The 22,066-nt window shown below is 49.2% G+C and overlaps 1 protein-coding gene across 1 annotated transcript in view; it reads left to right on the forward strand.

Annotated features, from left to right (window-relative positions):
* The first annotated feature begins 2,533 nt into the window (after positions 1-2,533).
* Positions 2,534-22,066, forward strand: part of Syt13 (synaptotagmin 13) — a 41,015-nt gene continuing 21,482 nt past the window's right edge. Inside the window, exon 1 of the mRNA XM_021156263.2 lies at positions 2,534-2,799. Coding sequence (XP_021011922.1) covers positions 2,617-2,799 — 183 coding nt within the window. The 5' untranslated portion in view covers positions 2,534-2,616. The remainder of the gene's footprint in view (positions 2,800-22,066) is intronic.

The following is a 22,066-nucleotide window of genomic DNA, read 5'->3' on the forward strand; positions in this document are numbered from 1 at the left end:
CAATGGACCACATGGCAGGTGTCTGATGTCCATCAGACATTTTCTGGTATTAAGTGCTCTTCCTCCTCTTTCCATCCATACCTTCAGTAGATTCTATTCTGACTGGTGGCATTAAGAGTCTCCCAGGGGAGCAGCTCAGGCCTGGGAGACCTGCAGCCAGCTGCCTTAATTAAGCCTCTCGTCTCTCCAGCATGTTTAGCAATGCCAAGCTCGGGAGCCAAAAGAACCTCCCAGGGAGGTTCTGATGAGAGAGGCTGCTAAATAGAACACAGGAGATGGGGGTGAGGTGGGTGTTCAAGAAGTACAGTTCATAGTTGTAAACAAATGGAGCTTAATAGGAAATTATTCCTGGTGTAATGTAGAGCAAGCACACAAGTAATAAGTGTGGGAAAGTCAATGTAATAAAATGGAGGTGATCTTGAAAATGGAACTCCCTGCAAGCTGCCAGAACCCCTAGGGAGATGATCACGTGGGTTACTTAACAATTATTGAGTGCCTGCTGTGTGCAGTCATGAGTAACATGCAGCCTCTAATTTTTGAATAAATGAATGAATCTCCAGCCTACTAGGGATGACTGAAGAGAAGCAGGACCAACCTTGTGGCAGTGTTTGCATCTGAGTTTCTCCTGGGGTCCATCCACGGAGAACCTTTGAGAGTTTATGTCTGTGACAGTCAGGGTCCAATGCAGGCTTCAGAAACATCCATTCTGGTAGATGTTGAAAGAATTAGAAAAACAAGCATATTACTTTGAGCAAAGAAATGATTTTTCTCCTGTACCCATCCCTTAGGAGAACTGGCAGTCGGGGCTTTCTTCTTCGAAGCTGGCTGCCATGCTGGGAGATGCTTGGGCCACAGAGAGACGCCATGCAGAGGAGAACCAAGGGTGCCTGCTGAGGTTTCAGAGTGTTTCCTGTGGTGGCCCAGCACCAGCTGCTGCCATTGAGTGCTCCATTGCACAGCCCAAACCAGCTGGACCCCTGGATAACTGCAGTCCCAGAAGACTTCTGAGCAGAAACCACCTAGCTGAGCCCAGACAACCTACAGAACCATGCTGTGTAGAAAAACAACCGTTCTAAGGCACGGAGTCCTGGGTGGGGCTCTGTGCGGTGGGTAAGTGATAAATTAGTGGGAGGAGAAGGGGGACCCAGGCAATGATCACACCTGAGGGGAGACAGACAAGAGCTGCTGGAATCATCAGCTGCCTGGAAGCCTAGGGTTAAATCCTGCCGAGCCCCTTCTCAGAAGTGCCCAGCACCCCGAGCGCCCACAAACAACATCTAGTCCTCAGTGGAGGAAACCTTCCTCATAACGAAAAACACCAAACAGCTCAGTTTCCTAGAGCTAAGACAGTCACCTTTCTAGACAAGTTCTCATTTTCCCTTCCTCACAAGCATACACGCTGTCCTTGTTGTGAGCCTCGTGCCCTAGCAGCAACCTCTGCTGTCATTGGCCCCTGGAAGACAGGACTTGGAATCAGCAAACACTGAGTGTGGCCTCAGGAGGCTGGCAAGGTTTTTAGTGTCCTTGTGTCCTCAGCTATGTAGGAGGTAAGGTCTCTTCTGATCAGATCAGGTAATCAATGTGAGCTGTAAATACAACCCACCAGAACATAGGACCCCCACGCCAGAAGCCACACTGCATCAGCCAGCCCCTGCCATACCCCAGGCTCCCCCATCTCTCTCCTTGTTCCCCCCACACTCCTTCTCCCAGTCTCTGTCTTTGTCCTTAGTGGGAAGTCACTGTGAGCCTAGAAAATGAGACAGCTCTAGTCCTGTGTGAGTGTTTGCAAGGCTCAGGGCATCCACTTTACAGCCTTTTTACCAGCTCTGGGGGAGGGGGAAGGGTGCCGTGGCAAGCAAAGGGTTACTAACCTGATGAGGTGAGTTCCGGGTCTGGGTTGAAGCCCTGGTTGATTGACCCTGTGACCTTAGTAAGCTCCAGTCCTTCCTAGGTCCAGCTGCCTGTGTGTGTACACACATGTGCACAGAGCATTAAGAATGTCTCCAGACAACACTAAAATTACCCACTTGCGTGTGTCTTTGTGAATGTGTGCATATGTGTGTGTGTCTATACATAAAGCACTAGGAATCAACCCTGAGGTTATCACATGCCAATGTGTGTGTGTGTCTCCATACATGTACGTGTGTGCATCTGCGTGTCTCTGTGTGCATACATGTGTGTACACAGAGATCTACGAATTGCTCCAAAGAACCCCAAGATTATCACCTGAGAGAGAGGAAGAGAGAGAGAGAGAGAGAACACTAGGAATGACCCCACACAACCCTGAGACTATCACCTACCAATGTGTGTGTGTGTGTGTGTGTGTGTGCGTGTGTATACATGTGTGTGCTTGTGTACATAGAACACACAAACCTGAGGCTATCACCTACCTGCTCCTGCCCTCCTGGCAATAGGGGGCGGGTCACATGGTGGCGAGGAGGGGGTAGCGGTTGACGCGCCTCTGGGTCAGCCTCCGCCTCTGACGTCCTTACAGCCATCCTTCCTCCCAGCTGGCTGCGTCCCCGCCCTCGGAGTCTAGAGAGCGGCTGGAGCCAGGCAGGAGCGCGAGGTGCAGGAGGCCGGCGGGAGGTGGGCGAGCCGCGGGAAGCAGGCACCATGGTGCTGTCGGTACCTGTGATCGCGCTGGGCGCCACGCTGGGCACTGCCACCAGCATCCTTGCGCTGTGCGGGGTCACTTGCTTGTGCCGACACATGCACCCCAAGAAGGGGTTGCTGCCGCGGGACCGTGAGCCAGACCCAGAGAAGGCGAGGCCCGGTGTGCTCCAGGCGGCCCAACAGGTGAGTGAAGGCTAGGTGGGATGGCCGGGCCACCCTATGTTTTGCCAGGCTGGGAAGGGACTGCAGACCTGCAGCAGGGGTCGCAGTGGCCCCGAGGAATGGGGGAAGGACATGAAGGAGAATGGGAGGGAGGGGGGAATGAAGGCTTCAGAGGGCTGGGAAAGGAATGAGGTTGGGGGACAGTGTGCAGGGAGGAGAGGTGGTGAGCCTTTGGAAGGATGGGGGAGCTGCAGGGTTAGAATACCCTTCGGGGGACGTCTGCAGAAATAGGGGACAAGGGTAGTGGGGTCTTCCAGAGGAAAGAGGGAGACTGTAGGAGAAACAAATTTTCTGAAAAATAACCAGAAAGGAGGAGGTGACGCCTCCTCCCAGCTGGACAGCAGGAGCGCGCGGTGGAGGAGGGGGGGGGCTCTAGAGGGAGCCAGTGAGGAGGAGCCTGCAAGACCCCCCACTCCTAGCAGCTGAGCCTCAGCTTCCCCGTGGGTCTCCGGAGATTCAGAGGGCTTTTATCCCCCTGCATCTGTGGCCCCACTTGAGCTGGAAATGGACTGTGCATCCCAGGCAGGAATGGAAGCAGGGAGATCTGGGAGAAGGGCCTTCTCCATGATCTGTGACTCCAGAAAGCTTCTTAGGTGGAGGTCAGTGCTCCTTGGACAGAGGAAGGCTGGCCATAGGTCAGGTGTGCATCAGGGACGTCCCAGGAACTTACAGATTCCCTGGTTTTGGTCTTCTGGGAGCATCTTTGCTCTGAGCCAGTTCTTCTTTTCCTGGTAAATTAATTATTCAGAAGACACCCCCGCCCCGGGTCCCAGAGTGGAGCCTGTGTCATTGGTCACAGCAGAGAGAGTAAAAGGGAGATGGCTGCTGTCCTTGAGGCACTTAGAATCCCAGGCAAGTGACATTGTCAATGGTAAACAGGAGCTGCTGAGTGGTGGGAGGTCAGTCTGCGAGTGGGGAGTGGGCTCCCCCCCTCCCGTGGTGAGGGTGTGGTTCTCTGCCCTCCCATCTGGTGTGTATGAGATACCTGAGGGACAGATGGCATCCTGCTGCCTTTCAGCCGTGGCCCTCAGCCTTGCCCCTGACTGGGGAGCAGTTAGTGTGAACTGCCTCCAGCTCCTTTCTGACTGTCCTACTGACCCCCAGTAGCCCACACAATGTTGATTATCTGCCAAAGACGTGCAAGCCAGGCTATTTCTTTGCAACTTAAACCCCCCAAACACCTCATTAGAATAAGTGGCAGCAAGCCAGCCATGGCTTAGTCACCCCCACACGGCCTCACTGGTAAGACTTTTACATATATTCTTGCTCGTAACAGACCAACAAAGGTAGAGGGGAATAGTTCAACTTACAAATTAGGAAACACAAATTCAAGAGAGGGCAAGTGACTTGCCCAAGGCCACACAGTTAGAGGTTTTTGTTTTGTGTTGTTTTGTTTTGTTTTGGTTTGGTTTGGTTTGGTTTGGTTTGGTTTGTTTTGGTTTGGTTTGGTTTGGTTTGGTTTGGTTTGGTTTGGTTTGGTTTGGTTTGGTTTTGAGCCTCACTGTCCCTGAGCTAGTCTGATTTAAGATTCCTAACTAGTAGCCCCTTCAGCCAGCCCCCTCCCCCTCTGTCTGTCAGGTGCCTGTTTCTCCAGGAAGGCTCACCCCTGTGACTCTTTCTTCAGTATTTACTTTTTTCTTCTTTTCCCTCTCCCTCTCCCCCTCCCCCTCCCCCTCCCTCTCCCTCCTCCTCCTCCTTCTCTTCTTCTTCCTCCCCACTCATTTTCCATACAGATGGCCTCTCAGCCTTTCGATCTCTTCCTGTTACCATACGAGGGAGGATTTTACTTACTAGCCCGTGAAACAACCACCCTTATGACCGTTGTCCTATATCATCCCTTCAAATGCCCTTTACAGAGCTCCCAACGTTGGCTGCCATTCATATCATCCACCTGCATTACACTCATTCCTACCTAGAAAATGGCATTTGTGCAAATAAGAAACCACTGGCAAACAAAGGCGCCCAGCCTTCTGTTCCAAGGGATATGGGTGCAGGGGCTGTGGCTCTGCAGCCCAGGGCCAGTTCTACGGAGGCCCAGTGATGTCCACCCATGAATATCTGTTGATAAGTAATGCTCACCCATCTACATTTCTTCTCCTCGTTCCATGGTGCCAGGGAACTTGGCAACAGAGGCTCAATAGGTGTGAAAACGATGGCCTGAGAGCTCAAGGTGTCTTGGTGGCCACTGTGCTCTGATTCAGCCACTGACCCAGATAAAGTAACAACAAAGACAGCAAGCACACTTGATTTCAAAGAAGCCAAGAAGGCAGGCGCAGGGTGGGAGGTGACTGAGGACAGTCAGCAGGGCTCACTGAAGATGATGCTCAGAGAGAGGACTCAGTACTGGAGGAGGGAGGTGATTCTAAGTTTCTGGCTCCAGCAGCTTGCAGCTGTTGTGTCCCCCTCAGGTCTGGGGTGTTTGTAGGGTGCAGCATCCCTGCCTGGTGCTTCCACATTTCATTGGCTGTGTTGCTGGGAAATGTCTTTGGTGTCATAGGGCAGGCTGCTAATCTGATTTATGCCCCAAATGGATAAACAAAATTGAAGTTTGTACTGAAAAAAAGAGCCTGGAGGTCTTCCCAGGGGTTCAAAATCTGCCAGGAGTCTGCAGATGGAGTTTATGGGGGTCAGGGTCTTGAGTGGGGGAGAAATGATCATGGTTTTATCACCAGTAACTCCAACTGAAACTTGGCATTTTCTACAAGTGGGGCTATAAACAAGAAAGCAGGGGCGTGTTCCTGATCTCTGCAACTTTGTTGCAGAAAATCGTAGCTCATCGGAACCATGCTGCAGCGCTGGCTGAAGCTTCCCGTAGTTGTTTATCCCCCTCCCCTCCCATTTTAAGTTATGGCCTTTATTAAAGTCCCTGCTCTGCCCTGTGATTTACTACATTAATAAAGGACCACGCATGTAGCTTTTCCTGGACATATGCTATTGACTATTCCTTTACAGCCAATATGTTTTACCTTGAGATTTGTAAGCACCCTGGAGGGAAGAGGTCAGGGCACAGCACAGGTGATCAGGAGCTCCTGCTGAGGGCCAGGTAGCAGAGGGTGGGAACTCTCTGCAGCATCGTCTCTGCAGACCATGCCCTGCTGTCTCAGGTCACAGGTCACAGTGCTCTTGCTCCCCCTCACTGTGTCCAGCCTTTGGGGAAGATGCAGACAATTCAGTCTCTTACACAGGACATTCCTGGGTTGCTGGAATCACTGGGAACACCAGGAAGTCCGGGTTACAGCTGACCTGTGATTTGAAGAAGAAATAGTCAGTGAGGTGGCCCCTCAGGGAGGTGCTCTGAGGGCTGTGTCCTCTCCTTCACAACTGTCTCAGAATTTATGTGAAAGCCGCCTTCAGACTCCCTGTCTTCATTCTCTGGAATTTCCTCTTCCCAGGTTTCAGGTTCCCACTGTCCCTTTTGGCATTCCTGGGTGAGCAGAGAGGCTGTTCTCCCCCTTGATCATCCTGAAGTCAAGAGGCTTTCATTTTAGGGTCCTAATACCCCTATGTGACATTTGCTTGACTGTGACCATAAGTGCCATAAGTGGATCTTTTCAAATAACTTTTAGGTTCCCAGGAGACCTGATATTGTCTGTCCTCTCAAAGGCAACATGTAGCCAGAGACTTTAGTGAACTTGCTTGGCCTTTATCTGTACTCACCCAACTCTCCCACCCACATCCCTGCTCCCCACTGCCATACCCAACTCTCCCACCCACACCCCTGCTCCCCACTGTCACACACAGCTCTCCCACCCACACCCCTGCTCCCCACTTCCACACCCAACCCATCCATACCAGCGCCCAGCTCACTCAGCTCTTTCCATCCATCAGAGCTGAAACATGATGGCTGACAACAGAAGCTGAGTTCCAAGTTTTCATGGGATGAATAAATGCTGGATTTGTGTCAAATAATATATGCATAGTCAAGTCCTTTCCTCCAAAGTCCAAAGTATGTCCTTCACTTTTCCCATGTCCCTGACAATGTCTGCTAGGAAGCAGGGCATGTGATCCGCCTGGATGTGTATATTGAATGAAAGGTTTTATATACAATATGGACTTGGGGCAACAAACCACAAAGTAGGTCATACAGGCAAGCACCCATTTACAGAAAACCTGAAGCCAGGCTTGAGACATGCACGGTGACACCCTGCAAGGCCAGTAAGGGACAGGCTGCATAGAGCATGGGTAGCCTCTGGACTTTGATCTCTGCTCTGCCTCTTGATGTAAGTGCTGGGTACTTGGTTTATTTTCTTTAAAATGTACCTAGCCTTATTGTTTGTGTGTTTTCCTGTAAGAAGTTATGTACCAACATGGTTCCGATTAAGCCATCTCATCGTGACATAGTATTTGTGAACATTATGTAGGCTAGGCCAGTACTCTAATGAATGGGCTTTTAGGCCTGAGATCCTCCTGTACATGGTCTCTCACAAGCTGCCTCTTGATGCTACCCATTTGCACTGTTTCTCCACCTGCAACATAAAAGTCTTGCTCTAGGGACTGGGGCTACAATGCCATCAATGGGGCCCTAGGATACCCCTAATTGTCCTCCTTCCTATGGCCTCAGAGCAGCATCTCTAGGCTGCTTGTTTTCATTACACCCATGAGTGAGACGGGCCAAGCACAGCAGTGGTACCACACATTAATCATGTCATCCATTAAAGGTTAATGAGTGCATCTGAAGCACAGTATACGGTAAAAGGCAGACATACTGCTGCTGAGGAGACAGAAGGTGCAGCCAGCAATTGCTACAGAGCGTGTAATGGTGCTCCATGAGAGGTGACACTCAGGGAATTATGGGAAATCCTGAGGAGGGACAATGCCAGCCACAATCCAAAGTACATCTTTCTCCAAGTCTGAGAGGCCACTCTCTGGACATCCTTTTTGATGACTCTTATTGGAGGTCCTGTGAATTGCTAACCCCACTTCTGGAACTAGTTGGACTCTGGCTGCTCTAAGAGCTGACCTCCATAGGTTCTCAGCCTTTTTCTCATTTGTTATTGTTGTTGATAGTTGTTGGTGGGGGCAGGGGAGGCTTGAACCCAACCCTTCCTACATGTTAAGTACACGTTACTATTAAGACCACCCCAGCCCAGTTCTCACCTCTTTAAAGGATTCAACTGCCAGCTTTCTGTAGTAAATCCCCTGACTAGTAACTCATCTGTCTGTATGAAACAACAATAAAAGACCCATTTCCACAGAGTAGCAAATATCAGGTCTGGCACTGCCATCTACATAAGTTCTTTCTATGTACCAGACAATTGCACTTTACCGGTGAGAAATGTGAGAGCGTAACATTCATGCGCAGAGCTGGGACATGAAGTCTGGCTCTAGAACCAAATATTTGATCACTTAGCTAGAGCTTAATAAGAAAAAGCTTTGCTCAGGGCACTGTTTCCCCAGACAGGTGAACAGGAGTCTGCATCTTTGCAGGTAAGTTTCCAAAATATCCCCTGATGCTTGGGGTTTTCTCTGCGTCGTACATCTGTCGGCTCCAGGCACTGGGTACAGCCCAGGGCCCTCCTGAGAGATTTTACACAGTAAACATGTTTGGGCTGGTTGCTTAGCAACAACAAAGACAGTATGAATTTTTCATCACGAGATTAGCATATATTATTTCAGGGAAATGAGCACACGGCCGCAGGAAGTGCTAAGCCCTTCAAAGCAATCACATAGGGTATCTCTGTACTTGGACCTACCAGTCCCTTCCCAATGGCAGGTCCTGGCCCATCACATTCCTGGTTCCTCCCCCAGTTTCTCTTTTTGGTATGGCTTATAGATTAGTTAGTGTAATGGTTGGTGTTAATTATTAACTTAACAGAACTTAGAATCACTCAGGAGACAGGCTTCTGGGCATACCTGGGGATTATTTTGATTATGTTAACCAAGGTGGGAAGACCTGTCCACTGTGGGTGGCACCATCCCCTGGATGAAATCCAGCACTAAATCCATGGTGAAAGGGAGCTGAAGAGCAGTGTGCCTTCACTGCCCTCTGCTTTCCTGTTACCATTGTGATGTGAACAGCTACTCCAAGCTCCTGCTGCCTTGATCTCCCTGCTCTCCCTTGAGCCAAAGGACAGCCTTTCCCCTTGTCTATTAGGCGTGTTATCACAGCAACAGGAAAATTAGCCAAGAGTCAGGTTTGTGAGTTATTTCCTAGTAGATCCCATACAGAAAACACTGTTGCACCCTGCCCAGGGTTTTAGATGCTGACCATATAATCCGCAACTAAGAATGCAGGAGAAGGACTCAGTAGGGGAAAGAGCCAAAGCAGCAAGCAGTGGTTAAGGCAAAGAGAGAAGGGAAAGAAGAGACCAGCAAGAGAACTCAAAAGGGCAAGAGGACACCTGAGTCAAGATCCAGAAACAATCAGAATAAACAGACACGAGCTCTTTCCTGGGTACCTGCCACATTATGGGGATACTGAGGCCGAGGCTCTCTCTTGCCTACCCTGAGTACAGGATCTCTGCACATTCCTCTACTAAAGGGCATCAGTTCAAACCCCACCCCGACCTTAGTGCCTCTGTGTTCACAACCTACACAGACTATTTCTTGCTAGCTCTGGGGATACCTGGTCTGAAGATGAAGAAAATAGCTTCACAGAAGCAAGTGTTCTTGTGTGTGTGTGTGTGTGTGTGTGTGTGTGTGTGTGTGTGTGTGTGTGTGTACATGAGCACTATGTGCATGCATGCACAGAAGTTTCTGCAAAAGTCAGAAGAGGGCATTGCTTGGATTACTTGGAACTGGTACAAGCAGTTGTGAGCCACCATGTGGGTGGTGGAAACCAAACCCAAGTCCTCTGCAAGAGCAACAAGTGCTCTTACCCACGGATCTAGCTCTCCAGTCCCAGTAGAGTTGAATTTTAATAACTAAGGATTTCTTTGTATGGCCATCAGAACCAACACATTTGAGCACACAAAATACCTCATAACCAAACTGTAGAAACTAGCATGTCAGCAGAGGGGAGAAGAAAACAGAAGCATTCCTCCCTCCCGCCCTCTCTCCCCTTCACTGTGTTTATACTCACTTTTCCTCCTCTTCTTCCTCCTTCCCCTTTCCTCCCTTCCCCTCCTCCCCCTTCCCCTCCTTCCCTCTTATTCTTTAAGTTGAGCATTTCAAGCAGCGTCTCACTGTTCTAACTATGTAGCCCAGGCTAGACTGAAACTCGCTATGTAGACCAAGCTAGCCTGGAACTTGGAGATCCTCCTGCCTTGCCCCTCAAGTGCTGGGATTAAAGTTTTATGTCACCACACCCGGCCCTCTATTCCTTTCCTTACCCCTGTAATGACATTTATTGAGCACATACTGTGTGCCAGGCTCTGTACTCGGGGATGGGTACACAGTAGTGACTGCTCCCTCCTCCGTGACACAGTGACCCATTCTCTATCCTCATAAAGCATTCAGTGCTGTGGGCAGGACCAGAGTCAACAGAAAGGCCAGCGTGTGTGAAGTGAAGAGCATGAGGTCAAGCTGGAGGGTCAGTGAAGCTGAGGCAAGCATCCCATTGCAGTCCCTGGTCAGGCCATCCTCACGCATGCTCCATATGTTCTAATGCCTCTGTGGACTTAGTATGGCTTCTATTTAGTTCCCATGGGTTTTTGTATTAAGGTAAAATCCACACAAAACCCGACCACTTTAAAGTGCATGAATCATGAATCAGTGCCATTTAGTACATTCGAGTTGTTAACCAACTACCACTCTACCTAGCTCCAGAATAATTCATAACCTTGGCAGAAAACCTGCACTGCTGAGTGAAAGCCTCTTGTCCTTCCTCCCCAGGCTCTGGTAAACACATACCTGCTGCCTGTCTCCGTGGACATTTCATATAAATAGAACCATTTAGCAAGTGACCTTCTGTGTCTGGTGTCTTACAGTTAGCATAATGACTCTTTTTGCAAAGCTTTGTTTTATTTTTAGTTTTGTGTGTGTGTGTGTGTGTGTGCATCTGAGCATATGTGTGCAGGTACACTTGGATGAGGATACAGGAGGCTGTCCGAGTGCCTGGATGGGAAGTTACAGATGGCTGTGAGCTGTCTGCTGTGGGAAGCAGTGTATGAACCCTGCTTTGGTCATCTGCAAAACAGCAGATGTTGGTACCTGCTGCACCAGCTCTCTAGTCCCACCACTCAGAGCATTGCTAAGGTCTGTCCCATTGTTCACACACCCCGCCTGCTTTCCTTTCCCTAGTCCTCCTCCCTGGACATCACAGCCTGTTGGTTTGTGTTCCTTCAGGACATAATACATGTGGGAGTTGAATTCCAGATCATATGGAAATTCTGCATGTAACTTCTGGAGGATCAGCCAAACTGCCTTCCATAGATACTCTGCCATTTTCTATTCTCCCAACAATATTCAAGAAGCCAAATTCTGAAACTCTTTTGACATTCTGATTTCCTCCTTTCCATCCCTCCCTCCCTCTCTCCCTCCCTCCCTCCCTCCCTCCCTCCCTTCTTCTTCTTCCTCTTTCCTTTGAGATAGCCCCCTTGAAACTGTGTGAAGTTGTGCTTTGGATGTAAGCTATGCCCCGCCCCCACCCCACCTAGACTTGCTGTGTTCTAACCTCTGGCCTCCAGCAGGTGGCGATGTTTTGGAAGGCTGAGGAAGTGGAGTCTTGCCAAGGGAAGTGGGCCACTAGGGTTGGGCCTTGGGGTTTTACAGCCTGGCTCCACAACCTGTCTGATCTGTTTCCCGATTGCAGAAGCAATCTGATCAACTGCCTCACCCTCTGGCTTCCTGCCTCTCCCACCATGATGGCCTGGTATCCCCTAAAACTGTGAGCCAGAATTGGCTCTCCTTCCTATAAGTTCCTTCTTGTCAGGTTTGGTCACAGCAGCAGGAGATGAAACTAAAACACACACGCATCTCACTTCAGAATCTCCTAAGCCCTTCCTGGAAACATTTTAAAATGATTCTTGTGCATTTATCCTGATTTACGTTTCTAAGTACACTGGAAGTTCTTTGAAGTGAACCCAGGTACGTCTGCGTGCATCTGAAAGACACTTGTGTCCCAGAAGCAGTGGGCGTGACAATTGAGAAGTCTGTACCTGCCATTCTGTACTTAAATCAGTTGCAAGCTGTCTTGGCCCTCGTCCTTAGCTCCCACCCCACCAACCTTTAGCTTGGGTTGAGAGCTGAGGACCCTGGTGCTTCGCCCAGACACTCGAGGGTCCTCTCAGCTCAACTCCAGTTTGTATATAATGCCCATAGGTCTTGAGGCTGACAGGCCTGAGCAGTGCCAGGAGGAGCTCTGACAATGTCCCCAGTGGAGCTGCTGTGTGGCCTGTACCCAAGCCTTCCCATCGGAACTTTCACTAAGTGCTAACTCCTTGGCTGAAAGGCTTTCATGCCTTTACACTACAGTAAAGGAAAGGCTTAGACGATGTTCGCACTGCATTGAAGGGTGATTACAAGATATTTCGAGAGGTCGGTTGAGGTTTTAGGGTGACGAAGAAAGCTTTATGAGTTTTTCCATTATAATGACAAGAGTGTCGCTTGCCTCCTGAAGCTTGCTCTATGGGAACAAGTTGGGACCGTGCCATGAGGGGCATTTACACAGGAGTATGAATGAACAAAAGCAGGGAAGGGCCCTGAGGGAATTCTGTGTGATTGAGTCCACCTGGCAAAGACCCAGGGCAGGTTGATAGATTGCATTGATCTCCTTTGCCCTCACTTCCGCTCATTAAAGCCAGGGTGTGCTTAGCTTTCTTAGAAACTGGCACAGGGCTTGGAGGAAGGCTGAGAGGGTAAATGGATTGGAGGCTGCACGGGGGCTGGCTGGGGAGTGGGTAAGCAAGCTGCCTGCAGCCACAGCATGCTCACAGCATAGGCACGGGGTTGCAGGGGTGCTGCGGGCTTTGAGCAATCTCTGCACTTGCCTTGTGGTACAGCGGGACCCGTGAGAGGCGTGGCATGTGGGCAATCTCACTCCCGATTGGTTTTCCCTCCCTTTAGGCCTTGGTTCACTTGGTTAGCTTAGGACAAAGTAAAAACTTCACCCATGGGCACAGGGAGCTGTCTCAATCTGCCAAGTGCTGACTGTGCAAGCATGGAGATCTCTTCAAATCAGTGGCACCAGTCTAAAAGCCTGGCATAGTGGTGAGTGCTTATGATCCCAGCACCAGGGAGTCATAGGACCAGGTATCTACCTCTGTTCTCCATGTGTACATACACACAAGTGCAAGTGTATCTACACACACACCTAAGTCTTCACCTGTGAGGACCTGAGAAGTTCATACTGTGCCTGACAAAGGGTCCTAACTGCTTAAGGTGGCTATGCTGCTGGGGTATCATGGAGGGGTAGTGGCAAGCAGGAGAGAGGGGTGTGTGTGTGTGCATGCCTGTGCACATGTGTATATGCAGGTTCATACATGAGAGCACTTGTGCATGCATGTGTCCTTGTATGTGTCTGTGTGGGTGTGGTTGTGTGTTTTCGTGAATGTATGCATATATGTATGCATGTCCATATGTGTGACTGTGTTCACATGTGTTTGTGTGTGTGCAAGTGTGTGTTTGCATGCATATATGTGTGTTTGTGCACATATGTTTATATGTGTATTCATACATCTATGTTTGTGTGTGCTATGCATATATGTATAACAGGAAAGTGGAAGGTGGAATATGATGTGGGAGGAAGATTTCTAAAGAACAGGAGAACCAAAGAAGGGGATCAGGATGGGAAGAAAGACATACCTTCAGACTGGAATGTGGCTTAGTGATGAAACACTTGCCTAGCATAGCCTTGATTCAGTCCCCAGCATGTCACAAAAGGAGGAAAAAGAAGACAACACAACTGGAAGATGACACAACTGACAAACTGTCTTCTCTCCTACACCAAGTAGATTCGCCTATACCTATAAAAGCAGAGGAAGTACTGGAGGGAAGAGGGGACAGAAACGTGGATGAGAGTGGGGAGAAGCTATTTGGAAGGGTGAGGTACAAGAGTGAGACATATGCATGAAAATGCTATAATGGAGTTCAACTAACATAACATAAAAAGTAAGGCATGGTGGTGCATGCTTGTAACACAGGGAGGTAGAGGCAGGAGAGTCAAGAGTTCAAGGTCATCCCTGAGTACATAGCAAGTTCAAGACTTGCCTGGGCTACATGAGGCCCAGGCTCAAAGAATCCAAAATAGTGATGACTAAAATTTTTAAAGAGGAATGTTCCGGAGAGGATTCAGAGTGGGGAGAGCACTGGAGGGGACAGCAGAGGCTCTGATGGAGGGGACAGCAGAGGCTCTGATGGAGGGGACAGCAGAGGCTCTGATGGAGGCAGGCCCAGGCCAGGCTGCCTCCCTTCACGTTTGGTGGCCCTGCCTTTCCTGGTTTCATACCTTCCCTTCCCTCAGAGCCTTTCAGCAGCCTGGCTTCCATTTCCAGTACACCTTCCTTCGTCTGAAAGGAAGGACGCGCTGACAGACAGAGGCTCACCAGTGGTGTTATTTCAAGACAAAACCCAGCCTGACCTGCAGGCTTTCTGGTAGCTGTGCAAGTGTGTCCTTTGAAGACCTCATCTCCTACTGTAGGAATAGCAGATGCTCAAAGCAGCACACGATGGGGCCTTTGTACAAAACACTTACCGACAAGAAGAGCAAGAGAGTGTGGGGAGTGACTGACTCAAGGCCAGAGTTTTGCCATGTTGGCATCAGGATAGGGACCAGGGGATCTTTGCTTTCCACAGCAAACACTCTTGGAACAATAGATTACAGAACCCAGTAGGGAAGCCTGGCTGTGAAGCCAGACAGGGGCTCTGTGGACCAGAGGCAGGAGAGCTCACCCTGCAGGGGCCATGAGAGGAAGCTGGGGGTGGAGGTCACTGTGTCTCAGGGTGCCCTGAGAGGGTCATGCTCACCAGACTCTGAATGGAAAAAGCATCCTTCAGATCCCTATAAGGCAAGTAGGGCCTTAGTGGGGGACGTGGGGGCACAACTGAGATATTTGCAGTCCATACAAAGGAGCTGCCAACATCAGAGGAAGCAAATGCCTGCCAGTCCTGCCCGGTAGGGTTTCTTGACTCTTCCTTCGTTTTAGGAAAGTTCCAGAATCCTTGTCTGTGTAGCTGCCAATGCTCTGGGAGAGTCTCACAGTGACTCCCTGTGTCTGCCTATACCTGGGCCTTGAAGTCTGGAATCATGGGCTGAGGCTCCTGCCAGGGATCCAAACAGCACTGCAGGTTGTCCCTGGGGGAGGCGCCATAGGGCCACAGCCTCCTCAGGAGCACAGAGGCTGTGGCTGAGGTTGACTAAGCCAGGAGAAACCCTGCCTGGGGGACTCAGACAGGCCGCCTTGGGAGGCTGCGCTAATTGCAACAGTAAACGGAATGGTAATTAGGCTAATAAATAGTATAAATAATTAAGCTGCCTTCAAAGGCCCTTTTCAGAGTGATTTTGCTATATAGTCTTTGAGTGAGTGAAGGCATGAGGCATCTGAGTGGATCCACCTTCTCTCTGCTTTGACACCAGCCAGAGACCTACGCCTTCCGCACCTGCCTTGGTTACCTGCTGTTTCCTCATTACTGAATCATCATGAGATTAGGTAGCATGCTGTGGTAAATTGTCAACCTTACAGAACCTAGAATCACTAAGGAAGCAAGTCCCCAGGGCCGGCCTGTGGGAATGATCAAAATTAGGTTAATTGAGGTGACAAGACCCATCTTGGCCATAGGTGAGACCATTCGGGTGGGGGGGTGTCTCAGACAAATTAAAATGGAGAAGACTAGCAAAGCACAAGAATTTATCTCCCTGCTTTCAGACTGCGGATACAATATAACCAACCATAGAACCAACCTCCTCAAGGGCCTGCAGCCATACCTTTCCTACCAGAACACACTGCACCTTCAAACTGTGAGCCAAAACACACAAAGCATGGTGCCCAGAATGCAGTAAGTGCTGGGATGGAAACTGCCCCTTGTTCCTCCAAGGCCTCTCTCTCTGAGCCCTCCTGGCCCATCTCCAATCTTAACCTACCCCCACCTTTTCCCTGAGTGACCCTGATTTCCTGACCTTTTATGCTCTGGCCCTAGAGACTCCTTCCTGTCAGCTAAACTGCTAGAACACTGTGTGATAGCCCAAGAGGACCCTGAGGGAGACCTCCCCTTGATTTCTCCCTGCCAGGTTGCTGAAGGTGGCTTGCTGTATCCATGACTGAAGGGTTCAGCAAAACATTCCAGGGGAATGTCAGTCATCCAACTGCCCTGGGGCTTGTGACCTTCCCTACTCTGAGCCCCAATGATCCTGCTGGGCCTGAGATATCCACCATTCATGTTTCATGCTTAGGCCTTGACCCTCCACTAGTGTAAATGTTTAATGAAAGGTCCCCCATCCAGCCCCCCCTCCCCCCAGCATCCTGACATCCAGTGCAAATGTATCCCGTGTTCCAGCCCAAATCTAACAATGGGTGCTCAGTCAGTGTTAGCCACCATCACAGACCCTGAGAGTTAGCCAGGAGAAAAGGGAGCAGACAGTCAAGAGAAGGTACCGACTAGGGCCCAACAGGGAAGCTGCTTCTAGTCACACAAGGTCTCAACCTATAGCACTGGCTTTCATTTTCCATTTTATCCAGCATCCAGGCAGTAGGATCTGTGAATCTCATGGACTTTAATACCTGTTGCCAACCAACACCTGGGAGCAGGGCACTTTAGGGTGGTTCTCATTTCAGGCAGCTTGTAAGGACCTGAGGAGAAACACTCCGAGTTTATAGTAACCGGAAGCCAGCTGTTCTGATATTACTGACCTCCTGTGGTCCAATCATATTCTTGTACGTTTGGCAGACCTGTTGCAGGATGTGGGGCGAGAGATGCAAGAGTTTTGTTTCTGGTTTAGAAGGAAGAACAACTCTGTCAAAATGGCAGCTTGAAGGGAGATGTTCGACCTGGCTCTGCTGTGGTTGGAGGCAGACATCTCGCTGTATTTTCTCAAGGGAGAGGATTAAGTAAGAGAGACAGACTGTGTAAACTGAAGAGTTTTCTCTACTTGTTGGCTTGTGTTTGTTATTGTTGTTTTAGCAAAGCTAAGCAAAGCAGATACTCCAAAGATAAACTGCAAAGGGCTGCCTTGAAGGGAACAAGCTGCCCTGTGGGTTCTGCGTTGTGCATTTGAAAGAAACTTCTATAACTATGGATCTGGTAGGCAACACATTCATGGGCTAGGGTAAGCAAGCCATTTCACTCCCAAATCATGGTAGACCAGATCTCTCTTTTAGGTCATTTCTTCCCATGATCCTATTAAAAAAAAAAAAAAAACTCACAAGGGTACAGAAGTCAAAACCACAATGTAAGTGATGTATATTATGAAGCCAGAATCTTTAACAGCACACACACACACCATTCATTAGCACATATCTGGAAATTGGGTGAGCACTCTAATTTCTGATCTAGTGGCAACAACCTAACTGTGACCCCAAAGGGGCATTCAGACCATGAAGAAATATAGCTGCCAACATGTCAATATCCTTGGCTATCTTCAACTCCTTGCTTACCCAGTATCTGCCCTTTAAAGGGAACGCCTCTTCTTGACTAGATAGGAGGGTCAAGGAAGGAACCAGTCTGTCCTCCAAGCCCTGCTGTAGGTAGTTATGCAGCACCTTCCATTATAGTTCCCTCTGGAAAGCTTACAAACAAAACCTGGAAGTAGAAGAAGAAAACAAAATTCCTCCTGGGTTCAGCTCTCTTACACACACCCCTCCCCCTCAAACCGGGTTCTGCCCTAAGCAGTCCATTGTTCTTGGAGACGTCTTATCCGATGCTCCTTTTCTCGTCTTGGTTCTTGGTGTCCCTGATTCCTCCCTCCTGGACATCTCCCACCACTCCATCTCTCTTTCTCCTCCCGCCTCTCACGTCTGTCTGTCTGTCACTGTCTTTGCATGCACTGCTGCTGTGAGTTACCTGAAACCATTTTGTTGAGGCCATTCTCCCCTCGCAGACTCTCCAGAGCTCTTGCTGTTAAAATAGAATTCCAAGTCTTTTGTTCAAGGCCCTTGATGGCCTGGCCTCACATTCTTTTCCAGTCTCACCTTGGTGACTTCACCATGCCAAGGGTGTGTGCCCCTCTGGATCCAGATTACTGTCATCTTACTTGAGATGCCTTTGTCTCTTTCACCATTCATCAGCCTCAAGTTCTAGGCTGAAGCCCTCCTCCTCTGATCACACCGATGGCGAGGAGCTGTTCTTTGGGCCTTCGGTAGCGCACAGCCCCAAACACTGGACCTTTTAAGACCACACTCAGGGAACTGGAGAGACAGGAACACTTGCTGGCCTTCCAGACGACCTGAGTTCAGCTCCCACCGCTTTCATCAGGTGGCTCACACTAACTGCCTATGGCTGCAGATCCAGATGCTCCAACACTCTCTTCTAGCCTTCCCAGGCACCTGTGAGTGGCACACACTCACACAGACATATGCACGTAAATAAAAATAACCCTTAGTTTTAAAAGGCCATATTCAGCAGGCTGGGGGAGTAGCTCAGTTGTAATGGGTTTGGTCACACACATGAGGCTGTGTGGGTTCCGTCCTCAGAACTGCCCAAAATGAAAGGCTGCTGCTCACCTTTCTATACAGATGTACCCAGGGTAGCCAATACCTTTCATCTTGTATATCAGTCCTTACCCATTGATACAGCACGAGGATGCCTGAGCTGAGCAAGAACGAACCCTCTGATGGATTAGCTATGTCTGCCATGAGTTTAGTCTCAGGAGTTTGGTGGATTAGCTGTGTCTGCCATGAGTTCAGTCTCAGGAGTTGGGGCATAAGCACTTCCTTGCTCCTGAGTATGGAGTCTCTCATCCCACCCCTCAGTAAACTCTCTGGGAGTAGAACATCATGTTTGCTGCAGAGTGAGTACACAGGAAATGGATGTGGGGTGACTTATCAGATCCTAACCCAACGAGGAGAATCTAGGCTTAAGCCCCACATCTAAGGAGAATGCACACCTGTTCCCTAGCACACTACCTCCCCTGCTGTACTCACATCTCCAAGGTAGAGACTGCTGCGCCTTCCACATGACTGAGCACAGAGCACAGCTGTTCCCGGAGACCTGCACCTCTCTGCACTTTTTCCACCCTGTGTCACCCTTGATGGATGATTTATATGCTTGCCAGGCTCAGCAAATGTACTTCCTCCTCTAACATGGAGAAAAGCTTCTGGGATGCGGATGTGAACAGCAGGCGTTGTTAGAAGGGTAATCTTGAGTGCACTCCTTATTTCACGGGTAAACACAGTCCTGTTCCAGTAGCTTATGATTTTCAATAAGTTGGCATCATGACAGGGGTGAAACTGTTGTCCTGGCCCATGGCTTCATCAATTATGCAAGGATCATAGAATCAACAATCTCTCTGGCTGCTCTGGAGAAAGAGTCTAGATTCCGTGTCTAGAAAAGTGAGCAGGGCCCATGTAATAAAAGCCAGGCAAGGTTATACTTGTAACCCAATGAGTGGTGAAGAGCCAGACACAGGCTTGCTGGCCAGCCCGGGCTACTTGGAGAGTCCTAGGCCAGTGAGAGACTCTGTCTCAGAAGAGCTAAGTAGACGTGTCACCTAAGAAACAACTAAGGTATGTCCTCTGACCTCCACATGCCTGCACACACATGGGTATTTGAGTGACCACACACACACACACACACACACACACACACCAAGCAAGCATGGCCACCACAGATAAGAAATGGAAGTAAAAGTGTCTAAGGGGTTAAACTGGATCATAGGCTGTATGAAGCCCGTATACTGCTGTCTTACAGAAGCCACTGACAGGCTGAGCTGAGCTCCTGGCCCTTAGTCTATTTAACAGAGAGACTTTCGGCTCCTGCAGATGAAGGGACCAGTGCTGAGAGAGGGGCTCACACGGAAACTTTGGAGGTCAAAGGCTGATGGAGAGACAGCTCTGGGGTCGAAAGTCACTGAAGCAGACAAAGAATGTCAAACTCAGATTTGAACAGGAATATAGTAAAGTGGGCAATGTTCAAACATCCAGACCATTCATTCAAAACCAACAGACACCTAACTGGTCTGGAGAAGGAGGCCCACAGGACACGGTGTCCAGGTAGGCAACACCAAAGGGAAAGTCAAGAAGCCTTGGGAGCATCCATCCTCAACTGTTTCCGTAGATATCCAGACCTGGGAGCCACACATGTTCTGAGCAGAACTGGCTTTGGGTTCTCATCCTGTCTGAGCTGCCCACCCACTTTGAGGCCTTGAACAAGCTTCAGTTATTATGATACCCGATTTTCTCCTGGTAGAGAAAAGAGTTATGCTGATTTGATTTTTACTTGGTTTTTAAATTTTATTTAATTTTTATATGTGAGTGTTTCACCTGTCTACCACTTTCATGCAGTTTGTGGAGGTCAGAAGAGGGTGTTGGATCTCCTGGAACTAGAGTTACTAATGGTGCCACCATGTGGGTGCTGAGAAGTGAGCCCAGATCCTCTGAAGAGTGGCAAGTCCATGCTCGGTTCTATCTCTTCTCTGAATGGCTGGGTCTAGCCCACCTCATCCTCTGGTGCCTTACCGTCAATCACCTACAGACTCATTGCTCTCTGGATGAAAACGTTCAGCCACTGCTTTGTCCTAGAATGCTCCTCTCTAATGTCTCTGCCTGTCAAGCTGCCACTTATGCTTTGGGGTGTCCAGTCCAAAGTCAGGGTCTCTGAGCATCTTCTTACATGGCTCCCCTCTCTACACTGCCTTCTCTGGATGCTGTGTGATTCTAGCCACACAATCTGTGCGATTCCAGCCACCCGTTCTAGCTGGGTTTTTATTGGGCTCAGCATAGCAGTTTCCCTTATAACATCTGTAACTATGTATAGATCTCACATAATTTCCTTTACAGAGATTTAGAAAGCTCGGGAGTTTGTATGGGCAGTGTAGGGAGGACACAGACAGACATGGGGTGGGTAAGGCTGCAAGCCTGAGTTTAATGAGAGAAGCAGAGATCTTCCTCAGACTGGAAAAAAAAATCTGCTTTCGAATTGCTTAGCCACTGACCTGGGGGGTGGAGGGTGGGGGATGGGGGGAACAGGGGTGGGCAGAAGATGCTGTTACAAAGCACATAGTCTTCTCTGGCCAAATGAAGTTCCAAGAGGAGCAAGGCCATTCTGACTACAAATTTAGCCTGTAGGAGGTCAGCGTCCACTGGGGACAGTGATCTCCTTCAGCTAGCTGGCTTGACTTAATAGACCCACCCACCTCTCTCCCCTCCGCATGCGTGCAGACCATGTGTGAGGGTAAAGACCAGAGGCTGCCATGGCTTCGTTCACAGAACATGCCCTTGATGGTGAATGATGTCTGACCAGATGAATGAGTGAAGGTCCTGCCTAGAAACACAGAGATGGAAGTTCTCTCCTCAAGCCTCTTCCCACATCTTTCCTTACATCTTCCCACCGCCTTGGGAAGTCCACTGCCAGCAAAGAAGCACAGGCTAGCCTACAGACTCAATAGTCACATGCCTGGGTCCAAACCCTAACTTGGTATCTCATTAATCACATGACTTCAGACTTACTCCTCTGTGCCTGTTTCCTCTTCTGAAAAGCAGGCAGAATATAGGCACTTTCCTCATGAGGTAGTAAGCTTTAAACACATCCTTCTGGTGCAATATATAGACCTATGAATGACACCTATTGATACACAGAATTATTTGTTTGTTTGTTTGTTTGTTTATTCATTCATGTTTGCTTGTTTCTTTAATTATTGTCTTTTTGAGACAGGGTTTCTTAGTATAACAGCCCTGGCTGTCCTGGAATTCACTTTGTAGCCCTGGCTTCAAATTCATAGAGATCCACCTGCCTCTGCCTCCTGAGGGATCAAAGGCGTGAGCCATACAATTTTATCACACACACACACACACACACACACACACACACACACACACACACACACGTGCATGCACGTGCACGCGTGAATACACAAAAGTGCACACATATAATCACCATCTCCCCAGGGGAAGACTACCTTCCATAGGCTAAGTTTGCAGTTCAGATTGGCCTGACTTTCTCTGGAACCTAATTTTGCCATGGAAGACTGTGTGCTCTGTAACAAACAGCTTCCTCTGCACCACGTGTGTGTGTGTGTGTATGTATATGTGTATATGTGTATGTATGTATGTACGTATGTATATCAGAGTCCAGCTTAAATTTATCTCTTGACACTTTGGACATTATTTCCTTTCTTCCTCACTGGGTTACTACCTGCCATGATCTTAATAGCCTCGAACTCAGAAATCCGCCTGCCTCTGCCTCTGCCTCTGCCTCTGCC

This window comes from Mus caroli, chromosome 2, assembly GCF_900094665.2.
Source record: "Mus caroli chromosome 2, CAROLI_EIJ_v1.1, whole genome shotgun sequence".
Taxonomy (NCBI): Eukaryota; Metazoa; Chordata; class Mammalia; order Rodentia; family Muridae; genus Mus; species Mus caroli.